General features: G+C 37.1%; 3 protein-coding genes across 6 annotated transcripts; 1 reads left to right on the top strand and 2 right to left on the bottom strand.

The window, feature by feature from the left end:
* Positions 1–669: 669 nt before the first annotated feature.
* LOC104000160 (reticulon-like protein B23) lies at positions 670–6,633 on the bottom strand. 2 transcript variants are annotated; one of them, XM_009422133.3, is made up of 4 exons: positions 6,302–6,629; positions 5,477–5,618; positions 1,186–1,255; positions 670–964 (listed from the first exon to the last, which is right to left on the bottom strand). In XM_009422133.3, exons 1-4 carry the CDS (start codon positions 6,520–6,522, stop codon positions 849–851), a joined length of 549 nt encoding a protein of 182 aa, XP_009420408.2. In that variant the 5' UTR covers positions 6,523–6,629; the 3' UTR covers positions 670–848. The 2 variants fall into 2 exon arrangements, with proteins under 2 accessions (XP_009420408.2, XP_065026620.1); XM_065170548.1 differs by lacking the exons at positions 670–964; positions 1,186–1,255 and adding an exon at positions 1,282–1,479 and having other exon boundaries at positions 6,302–6,633.
* Positions 6,634–7,398: 765 nt separating this feature from the next.
* LOC135650609 (GATA transcription factor 20-like) lies at positions 7,399–12,055 on the top strand. Its single transcript, XM_065170090.1, has 7 exons — positions 7,399–8,028; positions 8,138–8,221; positions 8,310–8,422; positions 10,071–10,199; positions 10,879–10,984; positions 11,553–11,624; positions 11,735–12,055. The coding sequence occupies exons 1-7, from the start codon at positions 7,663–7,665 to the stop codon at positions 11,801–11,803; spliced, it is 939 nt and encodes a 312-aa protein (XP_065026162.1). The 5' UTR covers positions 7,399–7,662; the 3' UTR covers positions 11,804–12,055.
* A 496-nt stretch (positions 12,056–12,551) lies between these two features.
* LOC135651257 (large ribosomal subunit protein uL30y-like) lies at positions 12,552–15,202 on the bottom strand. 3 transcript variants are annotated; one of them, XM_065171215.1, is made up of 8 exons: positions 15,058–15,202; positions 14,773–14,963; positions 14,599–14,696; positions 14,423–14,480; positions 14,201–14,280; positions 13,997–14,099; positions 13,683–13,907; positions 12,552–12,853 (listed from the first exon to the last, which is right to left on the bottom strand). In XM_065171215.1, the coding sequence occupies exons 1-7, from the start codon at positions 15,191–15,193 to the stop codon at positions 13,692–13,694; spliced, it is 882 nt and encodes a 293-aa protein (XP_065027287.1). In that variant the 5' UTR covers positions 15,194–15,202; the 3' UTR covers positions 12,552–12,853; positions 13,683–13,691. The 3 variants fall into 3 exon arrangements, with proteins under 3 accessions (XP_065027287.1, XP_065027286.1, XP_065027285.1); XM_065171214.1 differs by having other exon boundaries at positions 12,842–12,980; XM_065171213.1 differs by lacking the exon at positions 12,552–12,853 and having other exon boundaries at positions 13,474–13,907.
* Positions 15,203–15,507: the final 305 nt, after the last annotated feature.

The following is a 15,507-nucleotide window of genomic DNA, read 5'->3' as shown; positions in this document are numbered from 1 at the left end:
ATTCTGAAGAAGGAAATGCAGAAGAACATGAAAAGAAGAGGTAGTGGAGCAAGGTAAGTGTAATATTTTGCTTTTATTTAGGAGTGATGACATTCTTGATCCTTGTATGTGTTGATAGTCCCAATAATTTGTTCCTTGTATGTTTTATTTATTGACTGAAATTGTTCATACACTTATCCTTTAAATTGCCTGATCAGTAATGATGTGGAGGTAGTCATAAGAAAGAAAAAGTTAGCTTCCTTTCTTGACTTGATTGATCAATTGGATGTGTGGAACCACAAGAAAAAATGTTTTATTTCTTGACTGAAATTGTTCATCCACTTATCCTTTAAATTGCTTGATCATTAATGATGTGAAAGTAGTCATAAGAAAGAAAAAGTTATCTTCCTTTCTTGACTTGATTGATCAATTGGATGTGTGGAACCACATGTTCTGCTCAAATGCTGTAGTTGATATTTATTTTCTAATTAATTTACTCCTTCCATTCAAGCAATATTAGATTCTTATAGTATGACATTGAGTACACTACACCTATCCACTAAAATGATGCAAGAGTTGATGTTATCAGATTCACTTGATGGAGAAAATCTAACTTTGAGCTGAGAAAACCCAGTCACTAGAAATGACTCGTGACCATAGCCTCAATTAAGAGCTGTAAGGTGGAATACATGAAAAAAATAAGAGATGGTATTTATTTTCTGGAGTCATCTTTCATATTGTAAATGTGTATACACAGTCACATTGCAGTGAACCAAATGGAATTAACCAGAGTTTTTGGAAGCAGTCCATAGAAATTGGAATCAACCTTTGAAGAAAGAGTCTTGAAGGTAAATGTGTAAATGTTAATGTTACATGACATCTTGATCTCCGGCCGCAGAGTCGCTTCTCTTGGAGAACTGAGAAGTGCACATGGAAATGAGCTCCAAACTTCGTGCAAAGAAGTAGAGACATAACAAGCACAATCCTGTTGCACAAGGATAAATGATCAGTTCATCGGTACGGTTATCAGGTTATCAGCTTACCGTAGTCGAAGATAATGAAAGCAAAGTTACAACTCATAGATGATTCGCAATGTCATTATGAGGGCTAATTTGAATTTCACGTAGAAACCATAGCCCTCATGTGAAGTTAAGACGGTAAGTTAACAAAATTGAAGAGTAAAGAGCAACACGGTTCGAACTTTACCAGCATAAGCAATTGTAACACCTGAAGCTGCTCGTCCCAAAGTTGACAAGAGGTAGAGAGTGAGAACCACCTGCAAAATAAAGAGACTGCAAGGTAATGCAGAAAAGTTGGTTGCATTTGTTCTGCCTTAATTTCATTCAGATGAGAGCTCAGTAGAAGTTCAAAAAATAAAAAATTGAAATGCAAGTAAGATGAATAATCATATTATGGCGCCTTTTGATGCAGAGGTGTACCAGGCACCCAAGACACACGAAAACTATCTTCCTTCTGCGTGCTAATGGTTTGGATCAGTTTCTGCTAAAAATCAAAATCTTAAGTGCAAAGTGAGGGGCTACCAAGTCAGTGCTTGGAAGGTATAAAGAATCTTAATATTTCCAAATTGAAAACAAGGTTGTGCAATCAAGACATGTAGCTGCTCAAAGGTGTAAAGCTAAAAATCAAAATCTTAAGTGCAAAGTGAAGGGCTACCAAGTCAGTGCTTGGAAGGTATAAAGAATCTTAATATTTCCAAATTGAAAAAAAGGTTGTGCAATCAAGACATGTAGCTGCTCAAAGGTGTAAAGCTAGAATACTAAGTTCAATTATTAGGTTTCACATAATTTAATCAAGGAAAAAGAAAGTGAAAATAATCTATCAATAGTCAAAAGGAGGTTTCTTTATGATCTAGCATCCTGTAAAGGTTCCAAACGAGGGACCAACAAAAAGGAATCCAATCGGTGGGAAGTGAACCGGATCCATTTAAAGAAAACCTCTGTATGATGAAGTCCCATGCAGCCATCCTTTAGCTCATTCAACCAAAGGCTTTTGGAGAGGAGAAGAACAAATTGGCTTGAAAAAAAAGGTTATAGTGCTTATCTCATGGTAGGTTAACTCAGATCATATTGGATGGCCAGTATTGCATTCCATTAGAATAAAAAAAACCAAGTGAAAAATGCAATTGGATTAAGAGTCTTTAGTTAAAATTTCAGTAATTGGCTTGATGAGTAGAACTTCATTGTCTGGCTTAAGAACATACAAAGTCGGAGTTAATTCATGACTCCAAATCATCACTGAGACAGACCAGTATAATAACCTTTCAGCAAGTCAAACACGGATATGATACTCATACCATTTGCCACACATAAATAGTTTTTAGATACCCGAAACTGAAATGGTACAAACTAGAGAAGGCTGGGTGATATTAAGAGGCAAAAAAATAGTAGAATATTTTACATATTGGAGATCAATTGAAATAAAAAAACTGTAGTGCCTGAGTCTTACACATACTGAATTATAACTAGCATGCTAATAGAAGCACAAATAATATGTATATGTTATCCTCACTTGGTAATATGATTTATGAAGTTTATGTTTTATAAATATGATAAATGATATGCTCATGTTTTCAACTTTTAAGATTGAAGTACATACTTTCCAAAAATATTATTCACAGTATTCTACAAAATGTTGGATAAGCAAGTATAAGCATAAATGTCTACTTTAAGAATATTTCGTAGCAAAAAGGCATGGTCGTTCGGCACAACAAGCCTAAGTATGCCAGTGGACTTAAGTACGAGATTAAGTTATGATAACAAATATGCATATAGTGATTAGAAGTGGTTATTGAATTATAATCGACCTTAAGTGAATCTAAGGTTTGGATGAATTTGACCATAATTAAAATAAAAAGTTTTGAGTTTTAAACATCATATATGTAGAGAATAATAGGTTACTTAGGCATAGAAGGAGTAATGAAAAATTAAATGAAAATGAAAATTAAAAATGTGTGACACTAAAAATTAAAAAAGTGTGATTGAAGGATAAATTTAGATTGAAACATGTCATTCTCGTCAAACCAAATAAGACTCAATTGAAATTGCTGCAATATTAAAATTATATTATCAAAAGAAGAAAAGAAAAAAGAAAACTTGAAATGAGATTTAATAAGATTGAACCCTAGACCTCAAGGTAGCCTCTTAAACACCTTTACCCTATTTTGGTCTCATCCTTCTGCCCCACCTGACAACCTATGATCATTTCTCTTTCTTTAGCCATTATCTCAGCTTTCACTATGTTTTAATGGAGGCAAAGAAACTCCAACTCTAAGGAAGACCGAGGTAAAAAAAACTCAATTCTTCCCTTGCTATACCTAGAATTTTAATTTTACAAATTATAAACTGATCTTTTTAGTTGCTTTTGAGTAACCTAAGCTTCAAATTAATCTTTGATTTTTTTATATGTTTTGTATAAATCTCTTATGGTTCTAAGTTCTCTAGTATAATTTTAATCTAAGATTAGTGCAGAGACTTATGAGTGTCTCAATCTGAGACATTCAGAATCTCTTGTTTATTGAGAAGGGGTTCTTTTTGAGCTGAATGAACCCCCTTAGGGATATGATTAGGCTTTGTTCTTTTGATATGTTTTAAAAGATTCCCTTAGGGTTCTGTGGATTTGGAATTTAATGAATACCATCTCTGTGCACCAAGATATGAGATTTATAAGTTCAAATAATCCGAATCCAATTTTAGCATAACAAAATAAGTATTGATAGTTGAATTGGGAGAATAGTTTAGCCTCCAAATAATTATGTTTTAAGCTGAAATTTGATGTATATTTAGTTTTATATGTCTTCAAGTTTTCTGCAAAATTTTATGAAAATTAAGATCACTTGGTCAGTTAGAATAGTGAAGTAAAATTATTTCACAGAATTATGCGATGATTTAATTGATACTAACTAGTTCAATTGATTATCGAGTGAATTGTTGAAAAAGTAATGGTCAAATTTAGATAAATCTTCAAGTTGAGTATAGTATATTTAAGAAGGGATTTTATCAAAAAAATTTTGAGTTATCACTATGGATTATTCTAAATCAACAATTCAAGATGTAGGGTTCTTAATTAAGGTATCTCATGACCCAATGCTCCTAATTTGATAGGTGTACCGCTTCTTAGCACACGTGGTCATTATTAATGAATGTGGTCTTTCCCTGTCATTTTCATTTTGGGGTTAAATCAGGTAAGTATAAGTTTAATTCACTGTAAAATAGTGATCGTATAAATTATTATATTCATAATGTATTTTGGAAAGCATGTTTTGAATAATATGATTGTCATGAGCTAGGCATGAGCTCAATGTTAATATACATATTATGTAAGTATAGAAATATATGAATTACGATGAAAATGTATTATATAAATGTATATATATGATGATGTATGGTGTGGGAGTGCACATATTTTCTATAACGTGCAGTGTGAAAATACACGAATGTGTTACGATGTGTGATGCATATATATGCTATGACATGCAGTGTGAGAGTGGACATATGTATTACGATGTGTGATGTGAGAGTGCACGTATATATTACGATGATATGTGGTATGAGATTGCACGTATATATTATGATGATGTGTAGTGTGAGAATGCACGTATAGGTTATGATATGGGGTGTAGGAGTCCATGAATATGCCATGATTCTTACATGTGCATATAAGCATTTTGAGTTATTTCGATGTAAAATTTTATCCTTTTATTGTGCATATACTATGTTGTATGGTTATGCTTGCTAAAGAAGCCATAGGATGATGTGTTTACTATTAAATATCTTATGCTTATGATTTTAAAATATTGTATACATGATATAATACATGCTCACCTAAATAAAGCTATAAAGACATATAATCACTGAGTGATTACTCACTATAGTTCTTATTTTGCAAATAAGGATACTAGTACTCCACCCAAGCGATTGGACAAGGATGTGAGAATGTGAGAGCCCATGCTAGTGCACAGTTAGACTATGACCTGCCGACAATTTTATACGTATAAATTTTGGACATTTTATGCGTGTGTGTTATTCTTTTAGTTAGAGGTTATAATTATGTATAGACGTCAAAATCACTATGTATAAGAGAAACCTTATTATTTTGTTTAGTAAATTTTATTTTTAAGATTATCTACTTTTTCGCTACACTCCTATTGATAGTAATAACTAAACTAAAAAGTAGCATCCTACTTTAGTCATGCATATACGGTGTGAAAAATCTACCTTCAAAATTACATGCTGAAGGAGAAGTATGGAAAACATATTTAACATCTTCAAACAATGACAGAATCTTCATTTAAGAGGAATAAAAGGCAGCCTATCTTTAAATCCTGACCAGAAAAAATGTGCTAATATTTTAGAGGAAAAAACTGGTCAAAGAATTTCAATAACCAAATAGTAGTGTCCATCAAATTAGCATGATGATAAAATAAAGAAATCACAAGTAATTGCCACAACACAATGTCATGCAGTTCTGAGATAATTACCTTAAGGAACAGCCTCTTGTCATGCCCTGTTGCAGCAACCCTTAACACAGACTCTGCTGCTCCAACTGTATTGGCCAAGCAAGCAACAATGGTGTTGGCCATGTCCTGTGATATCTGCCATTCAAGAGGATCCACAGGTACCCTAAGAAGATTCATGAAAGATATGGATGCATTAGCAAAGAAAAACCTCTTATCATAAAGTTCAGAAATAAGATATAACCATTCAGTATCAGAAGACAAAACTCAAGCAAGAAAGTATCAGTGTGACACTTAGAGACATTATTCTTTTCAATAAACATATTTGAGAATTATTAAGAAACCTCAAAATGTCCCTTTTTAAATCACAAGTGTATCAACTGCAAGGGTTTTCAACGCCAAGGAACAATACATTGGCATCCATGCCAAAGTCACACTACCAATAAAAAACACAACTGAGGATTAAATTTTCTTCATTTCTCCACCTTTTGATCATAGCAGAACTCTAATTTAAGATTATAAGGAAACTCCTCCCTGTCTTAGAAAATGATTTAGACAGTTATGAGTTGCTCCACCAATCATTCTTCATTGAAAAAATTAGTGGAAGATGCTAAACAAGAATCTCTAACATAATCATTACTTATCAGCACAAATATGCAATAACTCCTATTTGCAATTGTTTCCAATAAAATCTCAATCTTAACTGTGTATATCGCAAAAACTAATTTTTGGTAACTTTACGAACAAATCATTTGGAGAAACTAAATCTTCATCGATGGAATCAACTTCGATCATAAACTGACAATAAATTACTAAATGATATAAAGATGGAGGGGGACGGCGCATTACGAGATGTTCATCTGGCGTAACAGCATGCCAAGGATGGCGAGGGAGCAGAGGAGAACGATGAGGACGTCGGAGACGAGGGATAGAAGACTCGACCCGCGGAACGCGCAGTGGTAGTACACCAGGCTCCCGCACACGAGCAACACCGCGGGCCGCCCCACCTCCACCCTCCCCTCTGCCGCTGACGCCTCGTCGGTCACCGCCGACCTTTCTCCCTCCACCATCGAAGACCTAACCCTAACCCTTCTCGTCCTTCCCCAGAAGAAATCGCGGGAGCGGCGTTGGACTGCACACAGCGTGGGCGGCCGTCAAAGGGCAAATCTTATGACCACCCGCACACCCACCTTCCTTACCGTTGGAGCAGACTGTGGCCCATGTCAGTGGGACCAGCACTCTCTGCCAATAGGAGACTTGCCAACGAATGATTTGCAGAAAAGAAGTCAAAGGGCAAGAGGGAAACCAGAACCAAGAATCCTTTGGATCGAATCCAAACAGCAGATCTGATCCCCCGTTTTGACAGAATTACCCCTAAAATATTTATTGAATAACCGGATCCTCCTCGATCAGCAATCCAACGACTTAAGTTTACCGCGGTAATCATAATGCATGACGTGGCCACTATCTCAGACTAGATCAACTCGCTGGCACTGACGTATTACGGACGTCACAATTCCGCATAAATAGCCTCATAAAAAGCTTCGATCTACCGTTGGTTCTCGCCTCGAAAGCATCCCCTCCGTCCACGTAACTCGCGCCGCACAGGAATCTCCGCGGTGGGGTTCGCCACGTACGCTAGGAGTATGGCACGAGCAGCGTCGATTTCCTAAGCGTGCGGACTGACGTATGCAAGCTGGTACAAATAAATCTCTACGCGGGTGCTATTGACCGTCCATAATGATCTGAAACTGATATTTTTAGAGATGAACGGACGGATTTATTGTCCGCATACAAATTCTTTGGGATGGTAGAATCAAGATGCCTCAGCTTAATGGACGATTGTGATTTATTGAAGGACTGGAGTCGTCGGATCTTCCGTCCGCATATGATTCTATGTTAGTATGCGCACATAACTTTGTCGTCTCCCTCTCGTTCTAGGGCTTCCTCGGTCTCAGATTGGTTGAAGCAAGTTAGGGTTCTTCTTGGATCGATTCTTCCTTTATCCTTCTGAAAGCTTTTGAATGGTTGGCATTTCCGGAGGTAGTGGGTTGCTGGCCCGATGCTCCAACTGGTCGATCGATCCCAAATCTTCTGAGGGATCCGTGGTTTTGTTGTCAGTAAATCTCGTCCTTTGGTTGTCTTCTTGATCTCTTTCACCAAAATTTGGAAGGCTGGGGAGGATTCGAGCCCGTGAGAGAGATCCAGGGATGAGCGAGCACCCGGGCCACCACATCCATATAACGGCGGCCGACCACCAGGCCCTGCCGTCCGCGGCCCTCACGGCCCACATCGATGGTGCCAGTGGCCGTAACGGAGAGTTGATCGCTGCCGCCGACGCGCAGGCCTTGCAGCAGTACCACGATGCGGATCACAGCAGTGGCAGCGTCGGCCACGGTATGGAGGAGGACGGGGTTGGGGCCATGGATCACGAGGGGATGGAGACGGAAGGGCCGTCTGATCCGAGCCATCTGGGTGATGCCCAAACCCTGATCTCGCCGCAAGTGGGCGGGAATCAGCTCACGCTGTCGTTCCAAGGCGATGTTTATGTTTTCGATTCCGTCTCCCCAGAAAAGGTGACGTTTTTTCTACCTCGTATGTGATTGACTACCTTCAGTCTCAAAGATAGAATCTTGCTGAATAAATTCGTGTTTCTCTTTGTTTCTTGTCTGTTTAACTTCGTAGGTTCAAGCCGTGCTCTTGTTGCTTGGAGGCCGTGAGATGCATACTGGCCTGAATCCTTTTCCGTCAACTTCTGTACAAAACAGGGTATCTTTTACGACTCCCAGCATGTCAATTAGTTCATTACGCGGGCATTTTTAGTGTCTAATAGTTGAGTTGCTTTGTGACATGACAGCGTGTGAATATTCCCCATAGAGTTGCATCCTTGATGCGCTTTCGGGAGAAGCGGAAAGAGAGAAATTTTGAAAAGAAAATACGGTACACTGTTCGGAAGGAGGTCGCACTGAGGTAGGAGGTTGCATTATCTTAAATCATTACTGCTTTTGTTTTACAAGTGTTTCTTAATAGCCTGAGGCAAGTTCACATGTTTTGCCAGTGTACTCTTTGTTGAAAATTTCATTTGCAGAAAAATCAACCATGAGTAAAATGAAAGTAGATTTTGCAAAGGTTTGCTGATTATGTACTTACTATGGATGGTTTTGCTTTTAATTTGATACCTAATGAAGTAAAGAACAGTTCCATCTAACCTTCCTGATCAGGGAAGTAATTAATGGAGCTGATGAAAAATCAGGAAGTTTGATCTAAGTCCCTGTTTATGTCTTGGATATAAAGGATGATAATTGGATTCCATTAGTTTGTGGTGTCCTGTCCGAGAGACATGACGGTTGTTTGGGAACTTTTTGTTTGAATTATCAACAGGATACCATAAAAATCCCTCTTATACAAATGTATTATGTTACTCACTACCCAATATAAAAATGATAATGAGAGTGAATATGCTTTTAATTTTCTGATAATAATAATAACAGAGGTGACGTTGTTTTTTATAGTATTTAGAAGAGTTGATATGTTTTTTCACTTTTCTGTTAATAATACTAAAAGATTTGACTTTCTATTTGATAGAAACATATCTTTTGATTGTTATTGTAAAAGTAACTAACTATCTACTGATGATGATAGAAAAACTTTTTTAAAATTAAACAAAATGACAGGCAAAATATAAATATTGTTTTTTTATTCTCATAAATGGAAAAAAAAAAAAACTTTAACAGTACCAAACTTGCCCTGTACTTTTAGTAAAGTGAAATATATAGGTTTGTTGATGTTAATCTAGTTAACTCAAATGCACCAATGTTATTGTGTTGGTCTATGTCTTAAACAAAATAGACTATGTCTTCAACCATATTATTAAAATAGAAAAAGAATTTTGAAGTAGGTAGCTCAGAAACTTAAAGGTACCCTCTAGTATGCCCCCCTGCCTATTGCCTGAAGCCTTTGGGCATGGTGAAGGAACAAACCTGCTTGTGTCGTTCAACCTAGAACTTGTAGACATTAATTGCCTTACACCAGAATATAAAGTATTGTATCTAAATCAGCCGTTTTCAGTTGGAAAAAGTAAACAGAAGTGACAACAAAGTCAGATATGGTAATTTATTTATTCAATTATTTTAAACTTCAGAGAAAAGAAAGGGTGGCAGCGCATGAGACTACTGGTGATAAAGCCTAAAGGATCTGAGAATGGTTGATATACACAGTGAATCTTGATGAATTATTTTGGATACAGTAGTTTTTATTTTGGTGTAAGACAAATATTGTTTAAAAGTACCAGGTTGAATGATAGTCAGGTTTTTCTGCCACATGCTCTTTGGCTTCCTGCAATAGGTAAGGGGAAACATACTGGGTGCATGACCATTGTTATATGTATGTAATTGCTGCATATAACTGTAAGAATGTGACATATACAAGTGTTGCATGTCAAGCTATTTGCCTAGTAGTGTAGGTTGCAATCATAGACCACTGATGTTTACCAATTGTTGTGACTTATTAGTTTTGCCAAGATTGTGGTTTATTACAATTATAGACAATTGTATCTTTCTCTCTGTTCCTTGATGTTAGTTTTTCCATGATTTTTAATTTCTCTTTGAACTTCTTACAGGATGCAAAGAAACAGGGGTCAATTTACATCATCCAAATCCAAAGCTGAAGATTCCACTGGTGGTGCTACCACTACTGATGCAAACCAAAATTGGGGTTCACCAGAGAACAAGACCCCGGGAGCATCCGCGTAAGTTTTGGTCTCGACTAGCAGTTTCACTATAACATCATTTAGTTAAATACTCGTAGTTCAAATTGATTTTGTTTTGTTATTTTAAGTGATTTCAATTTTCTTGAATTTTTCACAAGTTTGAAATTTTGGTAGTTGAGACAATATAGGAGGTAGCTAGTTGTGGAATTAGTTTATTTAAAAGAAAAACTTAAGTTGTTATAGAGAGAGAAGAATATGCTGGAAATTTTCTAATTAGATAATTGTTTTTAGTACTTTGAATCCAATTTTTAAATTAGAAGAGTCAAAATGTCCAAATGTTGGTCGAATTTGAAAGTGAAGAAAATTGCTTAACACCAAAATCCAGATGCTAATACAAATCACTTTTCGAGAACTCCAGTCAGCAATTACTCGTTCTTAATACAAACATCAGCTTGATATGTTTGGTTCAGGCGACAGGCTAGGTGTATTTCTGTACATTAAATGTTAATTATGTCAAATTATCAGTTGAATATCTTTAATTTGGTGCCTATGTAATATCTATTTGATGATTAGCATCAGAGAAAATGGTAATCAGCAGTCATCATGAATTGTCAGTGTTTCTCAATTAGTCCATTTATATACAATATATGATGCATGCAATATTGGAAATTTTCTGAAGCTTCAAGACCTGATGTAGATGTCTTTTGAATTTGAACAGGTGCCATCACTGTGGCATCAGTGCAAAGTCTACACCGATGATGCGCCGTGGGCCTGATGGACCAAGGACCTTATGTAATGCATGTGGACTTGTGTGGGCAAACAAGGTAGATACTTTAATTGTCTTAATAGTATGAACTAGTGCTGTTTGTTTCTCAAGAATATTGCAGGGGGGTCCTTAGCTGGAAAAGTGATTTAGATGATTTCATGATTATTTTATATTCTTTTTAATTTCAAATCTAATTCATTCTGACCTATTCCTTAATTTAGATCACTGTACTGAACTTTTGAAAAGATTGATCCCAACCTAGTCAGTTCTTATGTTCTGTCTAGTATGCATGTTCAATACATATTGAGTTACATATGATAAAATATCAAGTGCACCATCCTCTTTTTATATGGCATTCCTTATTTTGCTGGTTTTGTCGAGTATGTAATTACATAACAGATCAGTATACCTTTGCAAGATATTAGGATGACTAATAAGCCCTATTTCTTTCCAATAAAGGTCACATGATGGTTTGTTTGGCCATTTTCTACAGAGATTGAAAAAAAAGAGTTAAATAAATAAGAAAAAAAGTTCAAATTCATATTGTTTTTCTGCTTATTTATACATGTGAAATAAACTCGACTTCTCTTTTTGATTAATGTTGATTCATGTTGCCGGATCTGCAGGGAACAATGAGGGATCTTTCGAAAAATCCAGCTCCGACTACTCCAAATGCCTTGTCAGAACCAAAAGAAGGGGTAAGTTTGTTGTTGCCATTTCTTTTGTGGAATCATGGAATTTACATTTACATTAGAATTAACTTTGATTCCCCCATTGACTTACACACACACTATTCCATTTTCTCTAGGACAACTCTGTGGAAGCAGTCGGATCGCAGCCGATTGCAGTGGGTGTTAATGGCCATGATACATCATGAGAAGTGCTGTGCTTTTGGAATAAGCACGGAGTGCAAGAGATCGAGTGATCTAACAGGGAGACTCGCTCCCGCATGGCTTTTCCGATAACGTGTGATGCTGTTTATCCGACGTGCATGTACTATAGTTTTAGAATTTAGAACATAGTCTTTCTGGCATCTAGGGTTTATTTTCAAACAACTGCAACTTTGTTCCAGTTGAATGTGTATGAACGATTCTTTGTGCAGAAGAATAACTGGCGTTCATGTTGGCTATTTAAGCTTTCTTTCGTCTTCATGGGAGTTGATCAACCCGACTTGATCCAAATCTCGCGATGCGGTAAGTTCCCAATGTTGCGTCTCCACTTACCTTTCTAGGTTTTTGAGGGTAGAGATGTTGATGTGGTGTTCAACTTCGACCATCATGTAACAACTGCATGTTGAGCTTGGAATGATGATGAATATTTTGCATGATAGTGTTTGTGATAATTTACAAGATCGATAGATTTTTTTTTTTTAAGACGATGAAGACGACATGTTTGATGTTAGGACTTTGCCATCAATAATCCAAATTTAGTTTATATCATCAAAATCATTTACGATGCAGCACCAAGTCTGATATACCACGATCAAATTAATGCCTTCATCGTTTATTTCAATACACCAAAGTTCCTAACCCTTAAATTATTCTGTTGTAATATTTTAAAACTGTAATGTCTTTCTGATTTATCTTCCTAATAAATGTGCATCATAGCTTCATAAGTCACTCCGATGCAACCCCAAGCAAGCAAGAATAATGTTTTTGATGGATCATTTAGCATCAAATATCGCTACACAATATTATATGTATAATATAAGAAGACGAGTCAAACTAGCACAAAACACACAATACATTACGTTTCAGAGGCAACAGAGCCCCATCAGATAGATATAAACTAAAAACCACATCAAGAAGGGGCAGAAGATATACCACCAGCACCGATCAGAAACAGCACTCACAGATGCTAGCTAGCTAGTCATGGATAAAGCAACAAGTCTCACCTGATCCATTAGCCAGTTGAAGGATCGGGCTGACTGAAACAAGGTAGAGGGTATCAGAATCTGTATTAACTTGTGTCCTGCAATCATCCTGTCCTGAATCGGACCGAAATTAACGCAACAGTCCACAATTGCTTGAGGCAGCCCAGAGGTACAGGGAGGTCTGCATTCCAATATCAATAGCCGATAAAAATTGAACGACGACAACTCAAAACACTATTTGGACTCAGCTACATGAAATTTTACATTGTTAATGTCGATCCAAAGCCCGGAGTGAAAGATTGCGTTAGACCACTAAGAACCACACGCAAAAGTATGTCTGGTCTTAGGAACAAAATTCACATCCATTTAATTGTAGCAATGTCCACAAGTGCCGGCATCTATCCTTCACAAGTTGTGTATCATCATTCATCATTCATCACTAATCATAGTCCCATTGTAGAGAAAGTTTACCGTGTGACTAAATAAGCATGGATATATAAAATGTGCTCACGTCTGAAAATGTGAAGGATCATAAAAAGAATTAACCAGAAAACAAGATATTCTACGTGCAACAATATGAATACATTGTAAGATGTTCGCTCAACTTTGTTATCAATGCAATAATACAATGAAACCACAAACTCGTGAGCATTTGAGAAAGACAAACATCAGAATTCACCACACGAGGCATAGACATCTGATTTGAAGTAACGAAAATACTAGAACAAATATGAATACTATCATCATCAAGGGGAACTAAACACACCAAAACTAGACTTGAAACAACAAAATTGCACAATTTTTATTCTCTTGATTCCAACTAAAATAAAAATCAAAGTTCAACTACTTTTTTCCTCTCATAATAAAAGAGATAAAAGTGAACCTCAGATAACTAATTCATCCTTCTGATAAGCTCATTGATGTAATCCTCACGGTTTCCAGCATCACCTCCCTCGACATAGTGATTCCTCTTTTTCTTCAGGCCACCCAATGGTGCCTTCAACTTGAAAGGCCACAAAAAGTTATTTGCCTCCTTAAAGTGTGGTCCAACGGTCATAACCTCGTGAACAAGATCTTCAATGCAGATGATACCATGTTTCCCCAAGCCCTGCAACCAAAGAACAACCCCATGTAAACTTAAGAATAAAAGGTTGGAAGAACACGAAACACACACCGGCCCTGCATCCTAATACATACCTGCTCGATGATCGAGTTGTCAGTCAAAGGAATTCTCTGCTTGTTCAACTTCCCATACCCTCGCTTGTAAATTAACTCCCTAACACTCTTGAGATTAGGATACCTAAGCCATCAAATTCAGAATTAGCATAACAACCACACCAGACTCTCAACAAGCCTTAGCAAAGACTCCAATAATAGTCTAAAAATGACATCACTGGGTACCCATATGTCACGTATGGCTCAACACGCTGCAACATGTTCATCGTAGCCTTGTTCACCTTCAGAAACACGCCATTGAATATCTACAGCAGTTTGCAAGGAGACATGTGATGATGAATTTTAACATCATGTAATTTACACTACAATAATTTGTGTTTCTTTAATAAAACACAAAGAAACACTACAATAATTTACACATGTGATGATGAATTTTAACATCTGTACCTGACGCAGACGTAGGAGCTGCAAGATCTTTCGGGTTTTTGGGTGCATGGCATTTATACTACCACAATCAATAGCAAAGAAGGAATATAAGACGCAACAGTCATCTAAAATATCAAAGCAAACCCATCCATTACGTATAGACTATACATTTAGATGAGTAGAGAAAGCAGGCGTACCCTCGTATGCGGATGATGAACAGAAGCTTGGCTTCTGGGCTGACATAGAATCCGCCCTTCAACCTGGCCTCTCTCTTCAAACGGATCAACTCCTTCTCCTACCATTAGAGCCAGATACAATAATGAGATAAAAATCAAATTTTTAACACTAAGAATCATACTAGCGGTAACCACCTGCGATCCGTACTCCTTGGCGTACTGCTGGGCTCTGCCGAAGATTAACTTCCGGTTCTCGCGCGCTTTCTTCTTCCTGGCGTCGAGCTCCTGCTTCTTCGCCAGCGCCCACTGCTCTTCCCTCTTCCTCTTCTTCAGCACGGACTCCGGGACCACCGCCTTCGGCCCCTCCGCCGCCATCTCCCTCCTCTGCCAAGAACACAGATCAAACCAAACGTCAATCGCTCCCTAAACCCTAGACCGAAATCATCCAGTAAACCACCACTGGCATCAGAGGGCTTTCCTTGGGATCTCTCACGATGGATTCGGGGAGCGAGGAGACGAAAGCTTGACGGTTGCGAGCTTTATCGAAAGGGTCGGTGGGGAGTTCGCTCTCGGCGTTAGGGTTTGCAGGGGAGATCGACAGCCGTTCGATCCCCATCTCTCCTCTTTCTCTTTCTATATATATATTTATTTATTTATTTTTTTATTCATTTATTTATTTTTTATAGGTTGGGCCGTGAAGTAGTTTTAAACTGAGGTCCATTAACTAAATCGGACCGAGTTTGGGCTTCGGATTGTTAGGCCCATCATCGAACAGGCTTCACAAGTTCCCATTAATATTCTTCCAATTAATAAATCTTTCCAAAATATTTATTTCTAGATTATATATATATATATATATATATAAGCCGAGATTTTAACCCTGTATTTTTAATTAATCATATCATATACATATAAGTTGGCTGTTAATTC

This window comes from Musa acuminata, chromosome BXJ3-10 (genome assembly GCF_036884655.1).
Source record: "Musa acuminata AAA Group cultivar baxijiao chromosome BXJ3-10, Cavendish_Baxijiao_AAA, whole genome shotgun sequence".
In the NCBI taxonomy this organism is placed as follows: Eukaryota; Viridiplantae; Streptophyta; class Magnoliopsida; order Zingiberales; family Musaceae; genus Musa; species Musa acuminata.
Note: the sequence above shows the minus strand (reverse complement) of the source record. Positions and strands in the feature narration are given on the sequence as shown.